This window comes from Bos grunniens, chromosome 21 (genome assembly GCF_055505025.1).
Source record: "Bos grunniens cultivar Pamir isolate PY7600 chromosome 21, Bosgru_T2T1.0, whole genome shotgun sequence".
In the NCBI taxonomy this organism is placed as follows: Eukaryota; Metazoa; Chordata; class Mammalia; order Artiodactyla; family Bovidae; genus Bos; species Bos grunniens.
Genome location: NC_141185.1, coordinates 47,583,200 through 47,599,578, shown reverse-complemented (window position 1 = coordinate 47,599,578; position 16,379 = coordinate 47,583,200). Strand labels below are relative to the sequence as shown.

The window sequence follows — 16,379 nt, the reverse complement described above, 5'->3', positions numbered from 1 at the left end:
CAAGGAGCTGACTCATTGGAAAAGACCCTGATGCTGGGAAAGATTCAAGGCAGAAGAGGATGAAGAGGATGAGATGGCTGGATAGCATCACCGACTCAATAGACATGAGTTTGGGCAAACTCCGGGAGATGGTGAAGAACAGGGAAGCCTGGCGTGCCCAAGTCCATGGGGTTGCAAAGAGTCGGACATGACTTAGCGACTGAACTGAATAGTTATATGGAGAAATAATCTCCCTTGTGAGTTATAGAGGAAATGCCATATAAATTCATCTTCTACTGAATTAATTACAAAAGAAACTTGGGCAGTGGAAAATGAGAGAGGTGAGGGTGTGAAGAAGCAAGGAGCTCAGCACACCTGGATGATGGTTTCTCTGCCTCAGTGGATTCTCTGAGATGCCACCTTTTAAAGAGCAGTTACAACCTTTCATCCTCTGATGCAACAATTCCAATTCTAGATCTCTTTAAGGAAACAGCCTCTCCCAGAACTTTATAGATACAAATGCATGTTGCAGCATCATTGGCCAAAAACTGAAAACAGTGAAAATATCAATGATTGTGTTACATAAATTACTCTACGTTTATTGATGAACTATTATATCACCATCAAAATATTGTTTAGAAAGGGTTTATGATAGTCTGGAAAGTCTTATAATGTTCATTGTTAAAGTGGATACCCAAATTATAAAACTTTTCCCCTTGCCATGATAAAGATTGCTACTTGCACTATTTTTCTGGGAAAGATTGAGGGCAAAAGGAGAAGGGAGTGGCAGAGGATGAGACAGTTGGATGGCATCACTGACTCAATGGACACAAGTTTGAGCAAACTCCAGGAGACAGTGAAGTACAGGGAAACCTGGTGTGCTGCAATTCATGGGGTCACAAATAGTTGGACATATCTGAATGACTAAACAACTCCCCTCCACAGAAATCAGGGGTGGGGCTTAAAGTTCCAATCCTCTAATCTCCTGGTTGGTTCCTCTAGCAACCAGCCCTCATCTGGAAGCTATACCCAACCAAGATTCACTTGATTAGCATAAACTTAGGTATGGTTGAAAAGGGCTTATTATGAATTAACAAAAAAGGGTCCCTGAAAAAAGAAAGAAAAAAAAAAAAAGGGGTCCCTGGTGGCTAAGACAGCAAAGCATCTGCCCAAATGCAATGCAATGTAGGAGACCTAGGTGTGATCCCTGGGTCAGGAAGATTCCCTGGAGAAGAGAATGACTACCCACTCCAGCATTCTTGCCTGGAGAATTCTTGCCTAGTGGGCTACACAGTCCATGGGGTGCAAAGAGTCGGACACAACTGAGGGATTAATATTTTTACTTTTCTTCTCTTCATAAATAATAAATCATGGGCTTCCATCTTTAATACTCAGGAAATCCCAAGGGTTTTAGAAGATTTTGTGCCAGGAACTGGGGAGAAAGACCAAATATGTATATATTTTTTTTAATATAAATTTATTACATCACAATGGGCTTCCCAGGTGGTGCTAGTGGCAAAGAACCTGCCTGCCAAGGTGGGAGACAGGTTCCATTCCTGGGTAGGGAAGATCCCCTCAACTAAGAAATGGCAACCCACTCCAGAATTCTTGCCTAGAGAATCCCACGGATAGAGGAGTCTGGCAGGCTATGGTCCATAGGGTCACAAAGAGTTGGACATGACTGAAATGACTTAGCACACATGCACTTATCACAATAGCACAATCTGAAAGAATAAAATGCCTGGGAATAAATTTAAGCAAGGAGTACAAGAAACTGTTCCCTGAAAATTACAAAGTATTCCTCTAAGAAATTAAAGGAGATGTAAATAAGTGGAAAGACATCACATGCTCATGGATTAGAACACTTAATATTGTCAAGATGTCAATACTACCCAAAGCCATCTACAAAATTCAGAGCAACTCTTATTAAAATTCCAGGGGGCTTCTTTTGCAAAAACAGAAAAGCTGATCCTCAAATGCATGGAGTCCATGTAAGAGGCTGAAGTGTATTCCCCAAAATTCACATGCAGGAGTCTTAACCCTCAATACCTCAGAATGTGACTACATCTATAGACGGAGCCTTTAAAGAGGTAACTATGTCACAATGAAGCCCTCATCCACTCCTCCTGGTGTCCTTATACGATCAGGAAATTTGGACCCACAGTAAGACCAGGGCTGTGCATGCAAAGAGAAGACCACTTGAGGCCACAGCAAAAAGACAGCCAGCTACAAGGCAAGAAGAGAGAAATCAAAGTCGGGAGAAATCAAAGCTGCTCACATCTTGATGTGGGGCTTCCAGCCTCCAGAATGGTAAGAAAATCATCCAGTCTGTGGTGTTTTGTTATGGCAGCTCTAGGAAACTTACACAGCCCAGGGAAACAAACAAACAAAAAATCTTGGAAAAGAACAAAGTGGGAGGACCTCTACTTCATAGCTCACTCAAAGCTACAGTAATCAAAACACTGTGGACTGATGGAAGGACAGACTTACAGACCAGTGGAACAGAACTGAGAGTTCAGAAACAAACCCATACATTCATGGCTAACTGATTTTTGATAAGAGTCTCAAGTTCAATCAAGGGGAAAGGAACAGTCGCTTTAACAGATGATGCTGGGGACAACTCGCCTTCCACATGCAATGAAAATGAAGCTGGACACCCTACCTCACTGCATATACAAAAATTAACACAGATGGATACATGTATATGAATGGAGGAGTCCCTTCACTGTTCACCTGAAACTACCACAACATTGTTAATTGGCTACACCCCAACACAAAATAAAGTTTAGAGGTTAAAAGAAACTACAATCACACCCCAAAATTATCACAAAATGTATCAAAGAATTAAATATAAGAGCTAAAACCATAAAATTCTTGAAAGAAAACATAGGGGTAATTCTTCATGAGGATTTGGTAAAGGATTCTTAGATATGACACCAAAAACATAGGCAATGAAAAAATAACTCATTGAACTACATCAAAATTTAAAACTTTTGTGCATCAAAGGACACTATCAACAGAGAAGGCAACCCACAGCGTGGGAGAAAATACATGCAAACCATATCCAATAAAGAATTAATATCCAGAATATACAAAGAACTCCTACAACTCAATAACAATAAAACCCAGCTTAAAAATGGACAAAGAACTTGAACAGATATTTCTCCAAAGAAGATATACAAATGGCCAATCAACACACTAAAAGATGCTCAACATCATTAATCATTAAGGAAATGCAAATCAAAACTACAATGAGATACCACTTCACACTCATGAGTATGGCTATTATGTGTGTATACATATATATATGTGTGTGTGTGTGTATGTGTGTGTATATATATATATGTGTGTGTGTGTATATATATATATATGTGTGTGTGTGTGTGTGTGTGTGTGTATATATATATATATGTGTGTGTGTGTGTGTATATATATAGACCTAACAGGGGCATCCTTGGTGACCCAGTGGTAAAGAATCTGCCTGATAATGCAGAAGACACAGGTTCCATCCCTGATCTGGGCAGATCCTACATACTACAGAGTGACTAAGCCCATGTGCCATAACTACTGAGGCTGTGCTCTGCAGCTGGGGCGCTGCAACTCCTGAGCCCATGCAGCATCACTCCTGAGCCCGCGCGCCACAACTAGTAAAGTCTGCACACCTAGAGCCACGTGTTCCACAACAACAGAAGCCAAAACAATGAGAAGGCCACACACCACAACGAAGAGCAGTCCCACTTACTGCAACTAGAGAAAAGCCCACATAGCAACAAAGACCCAGTACACCCAAAAATAAAAATACTTTAAAAAAAAATCAAAAAATAAACTCACAAAGAAGCTTTGGCAAGGATGTGGCGAAATTAGAAATCTTGTGCACGGCTAGTAGGAATGTAAAACAGTGCAGTTGCTGTGAAAATAGTACAACATTTCCTCAAAAAAATTAATCATAGATTTACCGTATGATCTAGCAACTCCACTTTTTGGTAGGTACTCAAAACAACTGAAAGCCGGGGTTTGAACTGCCATTTGTACACCTGTGTTCATAGTGGCATTATTCACAAGAACCAAAAAGCAGAAGCAACCAAAATGCCCACCATAAAATGAATGGATGAACAAAATATGATATGGGGGAATAAGGAGTTACTGTTTAATGAGTACAGAATTTTTGTTGGGAATGATGAAAGGCTTTAAATATAGCAATTGTGGTTACCATAACACTGTAACCATATTTAATGCCTCCAAACTGTACACTGTACTCCAAACTGGTTAAAATAATAAATATTGTATGTTTAAAAAAACTTTACCACAGTTAAATAACACTTGACCAAAATTCATGGAAATGATGATTAAGTCTATGAGTAAAATTCATTGTGAACAGTTACTGGTTCAGTAATTGACAGATTTATTTTCTGTAGAATATATATTAATGAGTAATGCAATGAACAGCACAGGTTTTAAACACTTTCCATTTCTGCAAGCTTTGAATTCTGTCCAAATAAGGTCCTTTCTGCTTTGCACATATTTCTACCAACATCAGCTATAACATTAGCTCAGCCAATTCCCACTTCAGGTCCTATTGAATCAGTAATTTATCATCTTTAAAAATATTCTCACCAGTAGCTGTTCCATGCAGATTACTCTACAGACTAATTCTTCAGACTCTTCAAAGTTGGCACAGACTGTTGCATAACTGAGCAGTATTGGTAACATTCTTTGACTTATCAAGAGTCAAGAAAAACCATTCAGAATTATCTACTTTTTTTTAAATTGACTATTCATATTGCTCCCAATGTTTTCAGCTCTTTAAACAACCACTCTCACCCAAAGACTAACAGTTTTAAATAAGCTAATTTATCTGGAAGAAACATGTGCAGAGAAAACAAACTCAGCACTGATAACACTTCCCCTGCCCACCTACCGAATGAGCCACTCATACCTTAACATTGAAAGCCCACTTTTCTCTTTTTTTCAATGAAAGTGTGCACTAACAATTTGTAAAAAAAATAAAACGTGACGACATGGTGACCAGTATGGCCCTCACAACACTGCAGCGTTATAAATGTGTAACTGCAATCTGTAGTGTGAAGTGATCACAGTGCCTCGTTACTGTCTTCTGTGGCAACTATGAAATCCAGCCACTGAATCAGGAACACAGCCGTCTACAGTTTGTAAACAAAAGAATGTGGCTGCGTCCCAATGAAATTCTGTATGTAGACTGACTTCAATTTAACAGAATTTCCACAGCCCACAGGATTCTCCTCTTGCTGCTGCTGGGTTTTAAAGCAGTGGTCCCCAACCTTTCTGGCACCAGGGACTGGTTTCGTGGAATTTTTTCACGCTATTATTATGACATCAGCTCCACCTCAAAACATCAGGCATTAGATTCTGGAGGTTGGGGATCCCTGTTTTAAAGCATTTAGAAATGTGAAAATCGTTTTTAGTTCACGGCTTATTCACAAACGGGCAGCTGGGCACAGTTTGCTGACCCCTGCAGGTGAAAAAGAGAAAACGAGCTTTACTCACATTCCTCACAATTGAATCCGGCTGTTTGTTTCCTCCAGCGTCTAATGAGGAAAAGCGGCAACTTCAAGTAAAAAGAAAGTTAAAACTTCAGAAACTATCAATAAAATAATCAAACACCTGACACATTTAACTTAGAAACCAAATGTAACATTTAAAATGATTCACAGTAACAGGGAGTTTTCCTACTTATGAGAGAAAAACTGCAATTATATACTAATAAAACTGAAAATCTTAATGACATAGGCAATGCACAAAATATGAATTCACATATTCACGGAGATAGGATATACCTCCATGAATTTTGCCCTCAGGTAGAGGCGAAACTTGTGCTTCAATTGTTAAACACAATGACCGCCCCCCCCCCCCCGGCCCCCCCTCAGGTGGGAGTCTTTCTTCCTTTATCTTTTCAGAAACTTTTGGCAGTGGGAAGCTTCTCCTTAGGGGCATATTAAAATCAACCTCGTCACACACAAAGGTGGAAGTGGAGCTGCTCTGTTCAAAGACCGGGTAAAGGACCCTGACTGTTGCTCTATCTCCCCCCTGTCAGTCAGAGAGACTACTTCACAGCGTCCTGGGAACCCATAAAAGGTCTGAGAACCTTCAGTATAAAGACCACTGTCAGGGAGACCCAGATTCTCAGTTAGACATGGAGCTCAGGCCAAGTTGTCCCATGGTAGAAACCAGGACGACCAGAATGACCTAGGAGCTCAGACACTGTCTCAACAGCAGTGAGTCAGCCAAGTGGGGGAAGGACGTTGGCAGAGCTCCCATGCTTCAGCCAGAGGAGCTCCTCTTACCACTGTTTTCTTTTTTTTAACTTAAAAAAAATTTTTGTTGTTTTTTGATTTTTACAAGTGTTGCTATACAACAACGCCAATCAGGCTATAATTATATACACATCCCCTCCCTCCCCAGCCTCCCTCCCATCCCCAACCTGGGTTTTGATTCAGATTCTAAAGAAAGGCTCTGCATCTTTCTCTGTCTTAGAGCTATTTTACAACTCTCTAAGTTGTAGATGCCTGACAATGCAAATAATTCTTACCTATCAGATCAAATCAGTCGCTCATTCCTGTCCGACTCTATGCGACCCCATGAATCGCAGCACACCAGGCCTCCCTGTCCATCACCAACTCCCGGAGTTCACTCAGACTCACGTCCATCGAGTCAGTGATGCCATCCAGCCATCTCATCCTCTGTCGTCCCCTTCTCCTCCTGCCCCCAATCCCTCCCAGCATCAGAGTCTTTTCCAATGAGTCAACTCTTCGCATGAAGTGGCCAAAGTACTGGAGTTTCAGCTTTAGCATCATTCCTTCCAAAGAAATCCCAGGGCTGATCTCCACAGACAAATGTAAATAAATTCTGTTGGCTAGAGGTTTAGCTGACTTCCCTCTGGTGGAAGAAGTCAGTCTTGTGTCCATTTATAAATTCAACATTCCCTTCCTCCAAATTTGTCTCTGACTTCTCCTTTCAACTGACTGTAACACCGGTTTTTTAAAAATTAGGGTTTTAAAAAATACTTACCAAGTTCATTTTATATCTGTATGACAGTCATTTCACTTTGTTGAAAACTGTACTTTAACAAAACTAAGGACAATATGGGCTCCCTGGAGGCTCCGCGGTAAAGAATCAGCCTGCAATTCAGGGGCCGCAGGAGACATGGGTTCGATCTCTGGGTGGGTAAGATCTCCTGGAGAAGGGCATGGCAACCCACACCAGTATTCTTGGCTGGAGAATCCCCATGGACAGAGGAGCCTGGAGGGCTACAGTCCATGGGGTCACAGAGAGTCGGACACGACTGAGCGACTTAGCACAGCCCACAAGGACAATATAGGGGAAAAAAAGAAAATTACCTTCAAAACGTTCCTGGGACTCTTTGAAATCTTGAAGCAGCAGAGTAGGTGACACAAAAGGCAGAAGTCTATCATATTTCATGCCATATGCCAACAGACATTATCAGACGCAAACAACACCGGAGAGACGCTAGTCCGGCGGCGTCCAGCCCAGCGGGGATGCAACTGCCCGCGAGCACACTTAGCCCCACGGGCACCTCGAGCGGACACACATGAGCCGCGACCCCGCCCCACCACGCCTGAAGCCGCGCAATCTCTGGCTGGGGGCAGCGCCTCACCACCTGCTTTTAACAAGTTCCACGGGAGGTTCTAACGAGCCCAGGGCTGATTTTACAGATGCAAGAACTAAGGCCTAGGAGAAGCTCCTCAACGTTAATGGAGAATGAAACCGCTTCTCTGTGCCGCCCCTGCTCCTCCCCGACCCTTCCCATCCCTCGTCTCATTCACCTGGAGCACGGGGCCTTAGAGGCGATCCAGCGTGCAGGTGTGGGTCAGCGATGGCACTGCCTCCTAGTGGGGGAGCGCGGCAAACACCACAGCACGCAGCCTTGTATTTTAATTTTCTTACCCACTGGTCATTTTAAACTAGCTCTAGTTTCTCTCCCATATAGAAACCAAAAGAGGGAAGGCTTCTTTACACATAGCCGTATTTAGAAGGCAAAGTTACTTGCTGAGAATGCCCGACTCCACACCAAGAAATGGAAAGAAATGTTCTTGGTGAAGAAGAGAAAGCTCCTTCCCTACTGTACAATACTAATAAATATAAGGTAATCATGGAGGTAAAATAACAATAGATGCTAAAACCAGTGAGTGAAAAGTTGAAGAACAGGGTATTTAACCACAAAATTCAAAACACCTTCTTACAACTTAACAGCGGAGAAACTTGAGAAATACACCTTAATCCAAGCGCTCAAAGTAAACATCACTAAAACTGTGACAGATATTGTGTCTCTCAGTATGATGCATCGAGTACACAGTATCACTTCTGTGATACAGATGTGCCTTGACTTAGGATGGGGTTATGTTGCAATAAACCCATAGTAAACTGAAAATACCCTAAGTCAAAAATATATTTAATTCACAACCTACTGAACATTATAAATCTTCTTGCCCATGCGGGAGAAGCAGGAGATGCCGGTTCAGTCTCTAGGTAGGGAAGATCTCCTGGAGAAGGGAATGGCAACCCACTCCATTATTCTTGCCTGGAAAATCCCATAGACAGAGGAGCCTGGCAAACTGTGGGGATGCAGAGTCAGACATGGCTGAATATCATAGCCTACCTGAGGCTGTTTTTAACATCCTAACACATTAACCTCAGTTGAGCCAAATCAACTAAGACAAAGTCCACTTTGTAATAAAGCACTGGGTATCTCTCATATGTGAAAGATCAAGCCAATCACTCCTGAAGGAAATCAACCATGAAGAGTCACTAGGATTGTTGCTGAAGCTCCAATGCTTTGACCACCCGATACAGAAAAGCCTACTCATTGGAAAAGACTCTGAGGCTAGGAAAGACTGAAGGCAAAAGGAGAGGGGGCGTCAGAGGATGAGACGATCAGAGGTAGAATAAGCAACTCAATAGACATGAATTTGCGCAAACTCTGGGAGGTAGTGGGGAACAGAGGAGCCTGGTGTGCTGCAGTCCATGGGCTTGCACTCAGACTCGAATTTGTGATTGAATGTCTCATGTACTGAACACTGTACTGAAATAGAATGTATAACTACAGAATAGTTAAATGTATTTGTTGCTTTGAGATCACATAAGCTGACTGGGAGCTGTGGCTCACTGCCACTGCCCAGTCATAAGTTACACCACTATCCTAACCTGTTAAAAGATAAAAACTCAGTTATCTGAAGTAGTTTCTACTGAATGCCTGTCACTTCCACACCATACTAGTCAAAAAATCTTAAATCAAACCACCCGTATTTCTAAAATTAAAAAAAAAAAAACCCTAAATTAAATCTAAGTGCAAGACAACATCAAACTGAAATTGAAGGACATTCTACAAGGAGTCAGCCAACACTTTTCAAAAATATCATGAAAGACATGGAAGGAAAAAAACATGAAAAGTAGATACAGTGATTCTGGGTTGGATCCTCAACCAGGAAAACTGGAAGAAATTACTGGGAATACCGGCAACATTTTACATTGGACTATGGATTAGAGAAGAAAACCTAAAGGCAAAGGAGAAAAGGAAAGAAATACCCATCTGAATGCAGAGTTCCAAAGAATAGCATGGTGAGATAAGAAAGCCTTCCTCGGTGATCAATGCAAGGAAATAGAGGAAAACAATAGAACGGGAAAGACTTGCGATCTCTTCAAGAAAATTAGAGATACCAAGGGAACATTTCATGGAAAGATGGGCACAATAAAGGACAGAAACAGTATGGACCTAACAGAAGCAGAAGATATTAAGAGGTGGCAAGAATACATGGAAGAACTGTACAAAAAATATCTTCATGACACAGATAACCACAATACAATGGTGTGATCACTCACCTACAGCCAGACATCCTGGAGTCTGAAGTCAAGTGGGTCTTAGGAAGCATCACTACAAACAAAGCTACTGGAGGTGATGGAATTCCAGCTGAGTTATTTCAAGTCCTAAAAGATGATGCTGCACTCAATATGCAATTTGATCTGGTGCCTCTGCCTTTTCTAAATTCATCTTGAACATCTGGAAGTTCTTGGTTCACATACTGTTGAAGCCTCACTTGGAGAATTTTGAGCCTTACTTTGCTAGCGTGTGAGATTGAGTGCAGCTAAAGTGCTGCACTCAATATCCGAGGAAATTTGGAAAACGCAGCAGTGGCCACAGGACTGGAAAAGGTCAGTTTTCATTCCAATCCCAAAGAAAGGCAATACCAAAGAATGCTCAAACTACCACACAGTTGCACTCACCTGGACATGGAATAGACTCTTTCAAAATTGGGAATGGAATACGTCAAGGCTGGACATCATCACCCTGCTTATTTAGCTTGTATGTAGAGTACATCATGTGAAATGCCCAGCTGGATGAAGCACAAGCTGGAATCAAGATTGCTGGGAGAAATATCAATAACCTCAGATATGCAGATACCACCACCCTTATGGCAGAAAGTGAAGAGGAACTGAGGAACTTCTTGATGAAAGCAAAAGAGGAGAGTGAAAAAGCTGGCTTAAAACTCAACATACAAAAAACTAAGATCATGGCATCAGTCCCATCACTTCATGGCAAATAGATGGGGAAACAATGGAAAGTGACATACTTTATTTTCTTGGGCTCCAAAATCACTGCAGATGGTGACTGCAGCCATAAAGATGCTTGCTCCTTCGAAGAAAAGCTATGACCAACCTAGACAGCATATTAAAAAGCAGAGACATTACTTTGCCGACAAAGGTTTGCCTGGTCAAAGCTATGGTTTTTCCAGTAGTCATGTATGGATGCGAGAGTTGGACTATAAAGAAAGCTGAGCGCCAAAGAATTGCTTTTGAACTGTGGTGTTCAAGACTCTTGAGAGTCCCTTGGACTGCAAGATCAAACCAGTCCATCCTAAAGGAAACCAGTCCTGAATATTCATTGGAAGGACTGATGCTGAAGCTCCAGTACTTTGGCCATCTGATGCAAAGAAATGACTCACTGGAAAACACCCTGATGCTGGGCAAGACTGAAGGCAGAAGGGGATGACAGAGGATGAGATGACTGGATGGCATCACTGACTCGATGGACATGAGTTTGAACAGGATCTGGGAGTTGGTGATGGTGAAGGAAGCCTGGCATGCTGCAGTCCATGGGGTCGGACACAATTGATGGGTTAGGTAGCAGTTATCATATCCATGTGGATTTCCTGATTACGATCATTCATCTATGGCTGTTAAAAGAATGTCCTTGTTCTTAGGAAACTGACAAGATATTTCAAACAAAACGGCACATCTATAACTTAATCCCAATGATCAGAAAAAAGATGTGTATATAAAGACAATATATAAAGCAATTGGGAGAAAATGTGAACTGAGAGCTCTGGAAAGAGTATTTAAAAGTTCTTTATACTATATTCTTGCAACATTTCAAGTTAGAAATTATATCAGGTGTTATGACTTTGTGTATTTACAGTAGATGTTTTCAGAATGTTTCCCAGGATCAGAGTGCTCCAACTGCTCCTCCAGCTACTTGTGAGCAAGGACCAGCCCAACCTAGCATTCTCCACCACACAGTTGGACCCACTACCTCAGCAGGATCCCTAAGCTCAGAACCATCTCCCAGGATCCACCTAGCAAGCTCTGCCTCCCTTAACCTGACACATCCCATGGTCTCACTGATCCTTCCACACACACATCCATTCACACTCAAGTCTCCTGTGCTCCACATGTATTCTATCTCCCATCCCCAGAAAACCCAACCCTCATACATATGAGGAACATTACCTTTTCAAGACAAGAAGGTTCACTAACCCAAACTGCATGTACCCAGGAGGGGCTGAGCTCAAACACACAGGACACATGGGCTAAAGAGGGAAAAGCATCTCCTGACTTTTGCCCGAAGCCAGAGTGAGCACGCGATGGCACCCCACTCCAGTACTCTTGCCTGGAAAATCCCATGGATGGAGGAGCCTGGTAGGCTGTAGTTAATGGGGTCGCTAAGAGTCGGACACGACTGAGCGACTTCACTTTTCACTTTCCTGCATTGGAGAAGAAAATGGCAACCCACTTCAGTGTTCTTGCCTGGAGAATCCCAGGGACGGGGGAGCCTGGGGGGCTGCCGTCTATGGGATCACACAGAGTCAGACACGACTGAAGTGACTTAGCAGTAGCAGAGTGAGCATGCAGGACCTGCCAGGACCAGGCCTTCTCATACATACACTGTCTGTATGGGCACTGCCCACAGGTGCTCTGCAGGACACTTCTCCTGGGAGAAAGAATTCCTGTCCTTAGTTCCACCAGGACCCAACCCCATAGATGACACAGGCAAGGTTGTTGTCTGAGGTTTATTGAAAATATTACAGCACAGCAGAAAGACTCAAACGGCTCCACGTGGTGTTTTGAAGTTCATCCCAACTGTAGGCTGAGTGACCTGCAGGTTGGACAAACTGCCAAAGTCCTGTAATGATAAAAACGGGCTTAATGTGGCTGTTCTGGCAAGATCTGTGTCCAGAGTCCCAGCACCACCATTAGGCTACGCTTCACCAACCTCCTCCAGCTCGGGTCAGACTGCTGGGACCCTGCAGAAAATTGACAGCCTTCTCCCCACCCCAGACCAGTAAACTCACAAGGGGGTGGACTCCATCTGAAGGATCCTACAACCCAACAGTCACAAGGGAGCTGTCCTGTGCATTCTAAGACTTTTAACAGCATCCTCAGCCTTTACCCACAAGTCTGCTTGTACCCCCAGCTGTGACCAGGCATCGCCAAATGTCCCCTGGGTGCAAAATCTATCCCTTTGAGAATACTGCTCTAAGGCTAACGCAGTGCCCCTTCACTTTCAGGACCAGTCTCAGATAGGATGCATCACTCATGCAGTCAGCATTTGTGAAGCAGGAAGAGGAGTGGTGGGACAAGGGCAGGGCCTGCCTCTGAGCTGGCTCAATGTAAGTGCAGTGAAACCAAGGCCCCACCACATAACCAGAAATTAATTCCTCATTTCATGCTCAAAGATCAATTTTACAGTTGAAAATAAAAAGCTACATTCCAGGATAGTGGTTATTTCAGGAGAAAATAATCTGTAACAGGCTTTAGCTATACTGGTGATGTTTTTCTGAAGCCGGGTGGTAGGTATACAGGAATTCATGCTATTACTTAAACATTTCATCATCATAAAAAAGGGAAAAATGAAGTTGCTCGAAATCAACTGCCTCCTGGACTTTGAAGCTCATGCTTTCACCAAAATGCAGAAGTACTAAGATAAATCACAGAAGAGACACTTATCAGTGTGCTGAAGACAGCTGAACCACTCAAGCAGTGCCCTGTCAGCACCAGAAATGAAACCAGAGCTCATGTGAGTGGCTAGCATGTGGACACAGGAGAGCAAGAAGAGCAACGGTCACTAGATCTGGGAGTTATCATCACGTGGACAGCAAACTCAACCTTTAGCAAGCAGCTAAACCCCCTCTGGAGGTAGTCTAGCTTAGTGGTTACAAGTGTGGATGGATTCCCACCTCTGCCGCCCACTAACCTGAAATTACCACTCCAACATTTATAAAATGTAAACAACAGGAGATGCCTCGAGGGATACAGTGAGGAAAACATATAGAAAATGTGGAGATTACCTGATATATTTTAAAGATTCAACAAGTGTTACCTAGTGGTATTACAGATAGTAGAGAGCTACTGATAGTTGGTGACCAGGGAAACCCTACTTCAGGAATTCATCAAACACTCACCAAGAGCTTCAGCATTTCCTTAGTGTCAGGATCTACTTCAATGATTTCCTGATCCAGGGCTGAGACCTAGGAGAAACAAGGCAGGCCCCAAATAGTAATGAGTTAGAAAATCTCTCACCTTCCCTGCCTTTTCTACAAGATTCTTAAATGAGAAAGAAAAATTGGGGGAGGGGGGAAGCATAGAGGGGATACAATAGAAAGTGAAAGTGAAGTCGCTCAGTTGTGTCCAACTCTTTGGAACCCCATGGACTGTAGGCCACCAGGCTCCTGCATCCATGGGATTTCCCAAGCAAGAATACTGGAGTGGGTTGCCATTTCCTTCTCCAGGGGATCTTCCTGACCCAGGGATCGAATAGTATCCCACAAATTCAGTACTTAAAAAACCTTAAGACTGGGTTTATAGCTGTACTCCAGAAATATTATGCCAAAGCAAAAAAAAAAAGCCAGAAGACATGGTAAGTCACCAATCATTCAAGGTTCTCATGTACAGAACTTACATGATCCTAACAGGGCAGAACACAACATACAGGCAGGTATTAACAGATTACCGGCACCAACAGCTGCTTATGGGCTTCCCTGGTGGCTAAGATGGTAAAGACTGTGGTAAAGAATTCCGCCTGCAATGTGGGAGACCTAGGTTCCACTCCTGGGTCGGGAAGATCCCCTGTAGAAGTGTATGGCAACCCACTCCACTATTCTTGCCTGGAGAATCCCATGGACAGAGTAGCGTGGTGGGCTACAGCCCAAGGGGTCTCAAAGAGTCCAAGGCGACTGAGCCACTAAGCACAGCTCAGCTGCTTAAGGAGCGGGGGTGGGGCTAGGGGGGGTGGTCTATGGAGATGCAGCTGAGGTGCCCCTGGAAACCAAGTACCTGAAACGGTTCTCAGGGACCTGCTTTTATCTTTCAAGATGAACCAGAGGTCCAGAGTAAGCCCCAGAAAGTTTACCTCAGGCACGTAATTGTCTCTCCTCTCTCTCTCCTCCTCCTGCAGCTTGATGGAGATACCTCTCACCGGGCCTCTTTGAATCCGCTTCATCAGATGTGTGACGTAGCTACAAAGCGCCCAAGAACACACATTGGTCCCCACGGTACACAGCACGTCTGGATGTGCACGTAGGAGCTTCAGTTCTTTTCCCGCAGTGAGAAGGGAGAGTCATCATCATCTTGGGAGTCCTGGCTCTAAGAATCTTCTACATAAACAGAACCTCTACACGCAGCTCCGCTTAACCAGGCATGCCTGTCCTCTGTATTCATGTTCATTTGTAAAACCACCAAATACTCCAAAAAACTTTCGCGATCCCTCCCAACCCTCATCTGCTTTCCTTCGAGCTCCAATTTACGCAATACAGCAATAAATCAAGTAGGTCTTTAAATATTCTCTTCCAGAGATCGACTGGGGCTAACTTCGTCCAAGCGCCATTGCTGTCAAACAACCAAGTATCAATGCAACGTGAACACAAGACAACTTCACCAAGAAACCCCACCGACGCACAGCTCCCAGGACCCACCCGGGGGCCACGGAGGCCTTGGAAGCCGAACGCAGACTCGACTCACCCTGCGATCTTATTGCGAAGCTTCTTGCTGGGAATAATGGCGATTTCCTCGCACACACGCTTGTTGGTGTGGAAGTCATTGCCCAGGCGCGTGTAGTACTTCTCAATGATGACCCGGGCCGCTTTCTTTACCGTTTTGGTGCGAACGCGGCCCTGCGGGTGGAGAAAATAGGGTCACTCGCGAGCCAGGACCACCCCGCTCCAGGAAACAGCGCGGCGTCACACCCTGACCCGAGATGGGTTCGTGGGCTGGGGCTGAGCCCGGTACAGTAAAGGCCCGGCCGGGCAGTGGTGGAGCGCGGGGTCAACGCGGAAACCAGCAACGTAAGAAGGCTTCAGCCTCACAGGGCAGTGCGCGCCTCCTTACGGGCTGGGAGCTGAGGGAAACGGCGGATGGAGGACGATTCTACTGGGCACCAACTTGGAGCCAAAACACCTACCATGTTGGCGGGTCCTTGGTAAAAGAGGAAACAGGAAGCACAAGAGAGACCTATAAAGCGCAGGCCAGAAAGCCGCTTCCGCCTAGCCTGGGACGCGCTGAGCCTACTCCAGCGCACCACAGCGACCCCTAGCGGGGCGGAGGCAAAATAGAACGGAAATGTGGACGGCCCGTCTGCATCCAGTGGGCGAAATGAGCTATTGATCTGCCCCATGATGGGCAAAGCTCCTCCGCTCCGCCCCGCCTATGGTCGTCTTAGGCTGGTGTCTGAAAGCCTTCTACAGTGGTTTCTACTGCTTCTACATCGGTCCTGAGTACTCATTGGAAGGACTGACGCTGAAACTCCAATACTTTGTTGGCCACCTGATGCGAAGAACTGACTCATTGGAAAAGACCCTGATGCTGCGAAAGATTGCAGGTGGGAGAAAGGGACGACAGAGGATGAGATAGTTGGATGGCATCACTGACTCGATGGACATGAGTTTGAGTAAGCTCCAGGAGTTGGTGATGGACAGCGAAGCCTGGCGTGCTGCAGTCCATGGAGTCGCAGAGTCGGACACGACTGAGAAAATGAACTCTACAGAGACTGGATCGCCCAAGGGCTTGGAGGAGAGGTGCATCTCTTCCACACATGCCAGGGGCGGTGTTTGTGTGTTGGGGCGGGGCGGGGTGGGGTG

The 16,379-nt window shown here is 44.3% G+C and overlaps 2 protein-coding genes across 10 annotated transcripts in view; both read right to left on the bottom strand.

Annotated features, from left to right (window-relative positions):
- The window catches only part of LOC147349601 (uncharacterized), a 48,847-nt gene extending 41,255 nt beyond the window's left edge, over positions 1-7,592 (bottom strand). For 6 of the 9 annotated variants that reach the window (XR_015150021.1, XR_015150020.1, XR_015150022.1 and 3 more), the window contains exons 1-2: positions 7,353-7,494; positions 5,503-5,563 (exon numbers count right to left, since the gene is read on the bottom strand). Coding sequence is in view for 1 of the 9 variants with exons in the window: in XM_086364422.1 (XP_086220548.1) it covers positions 3,811-3,858; positions 5,503-5,563; positions 7,353-7,427 (184 nt within the window). In the remaining 8 variants the exon portion in view is untranslated. Of the gene's footprint in view, positions 1-3,810; positions 3,887-5,502; positions 5,564-7,352 lie in introns of all 9 variants that reach the window. The other 3 variants (XR_015150025.1, XM_086364422.1, XR_015150019.1) reach the window with 3 other exon arrangements.
- A 4,711-nt stretch (positions 7,593-12,303) lies between these two features.
- RPS17 (ribosomal protein S17) lies at positions 12,304-16,325 on the bottom strand. The gene is made up of 5 exons (XM_086364421.1): positions 15,704-16,325; positions 15,265-15,416; positions 14,657-14,762; positions 13,710-13,775; positions 12,304-12,430 (listed from the first exon to the last, which is right to left on the bottom strand). The coding sequence occupies exons 1-5, from the start codon at positions 15,914-15,916 to the stop codon at positions 12,350-12,352; spliced, it is 618 nt and encodes a 205-aa protein (XP_086220547.1). The 5' UTR covers positions 15,917-16,325; the 3' UTR covers positions 12,304-12,349.
- Between the last annotated feature and the right edge of the window lie 54 nt (positions 16,326-16,379).

Coding starts and splice junctions, on each gene's coding strand:
- RPS17 (XM_086364421.1), bottom strand. CDS start 15,916: ATGGGGCAGATCAATAGCTCATTTCGCCCACTGGATGCAGACGGGCCG. Junction 15,417..15,703: donor ACCAAGGACCCGCCAACATG/GTAGGTGTTTTG, acceptor CTCCACCCGCAG/GGCCGCGTTCGCACCAAAAC. Junction 12,431..13,709: donor AGGAAATGCTGAAGCTCTTG/GTGAGTGTTTGA, acceptor TTATCATTACAG/GACTTTGGCAGTTTGTCCAA.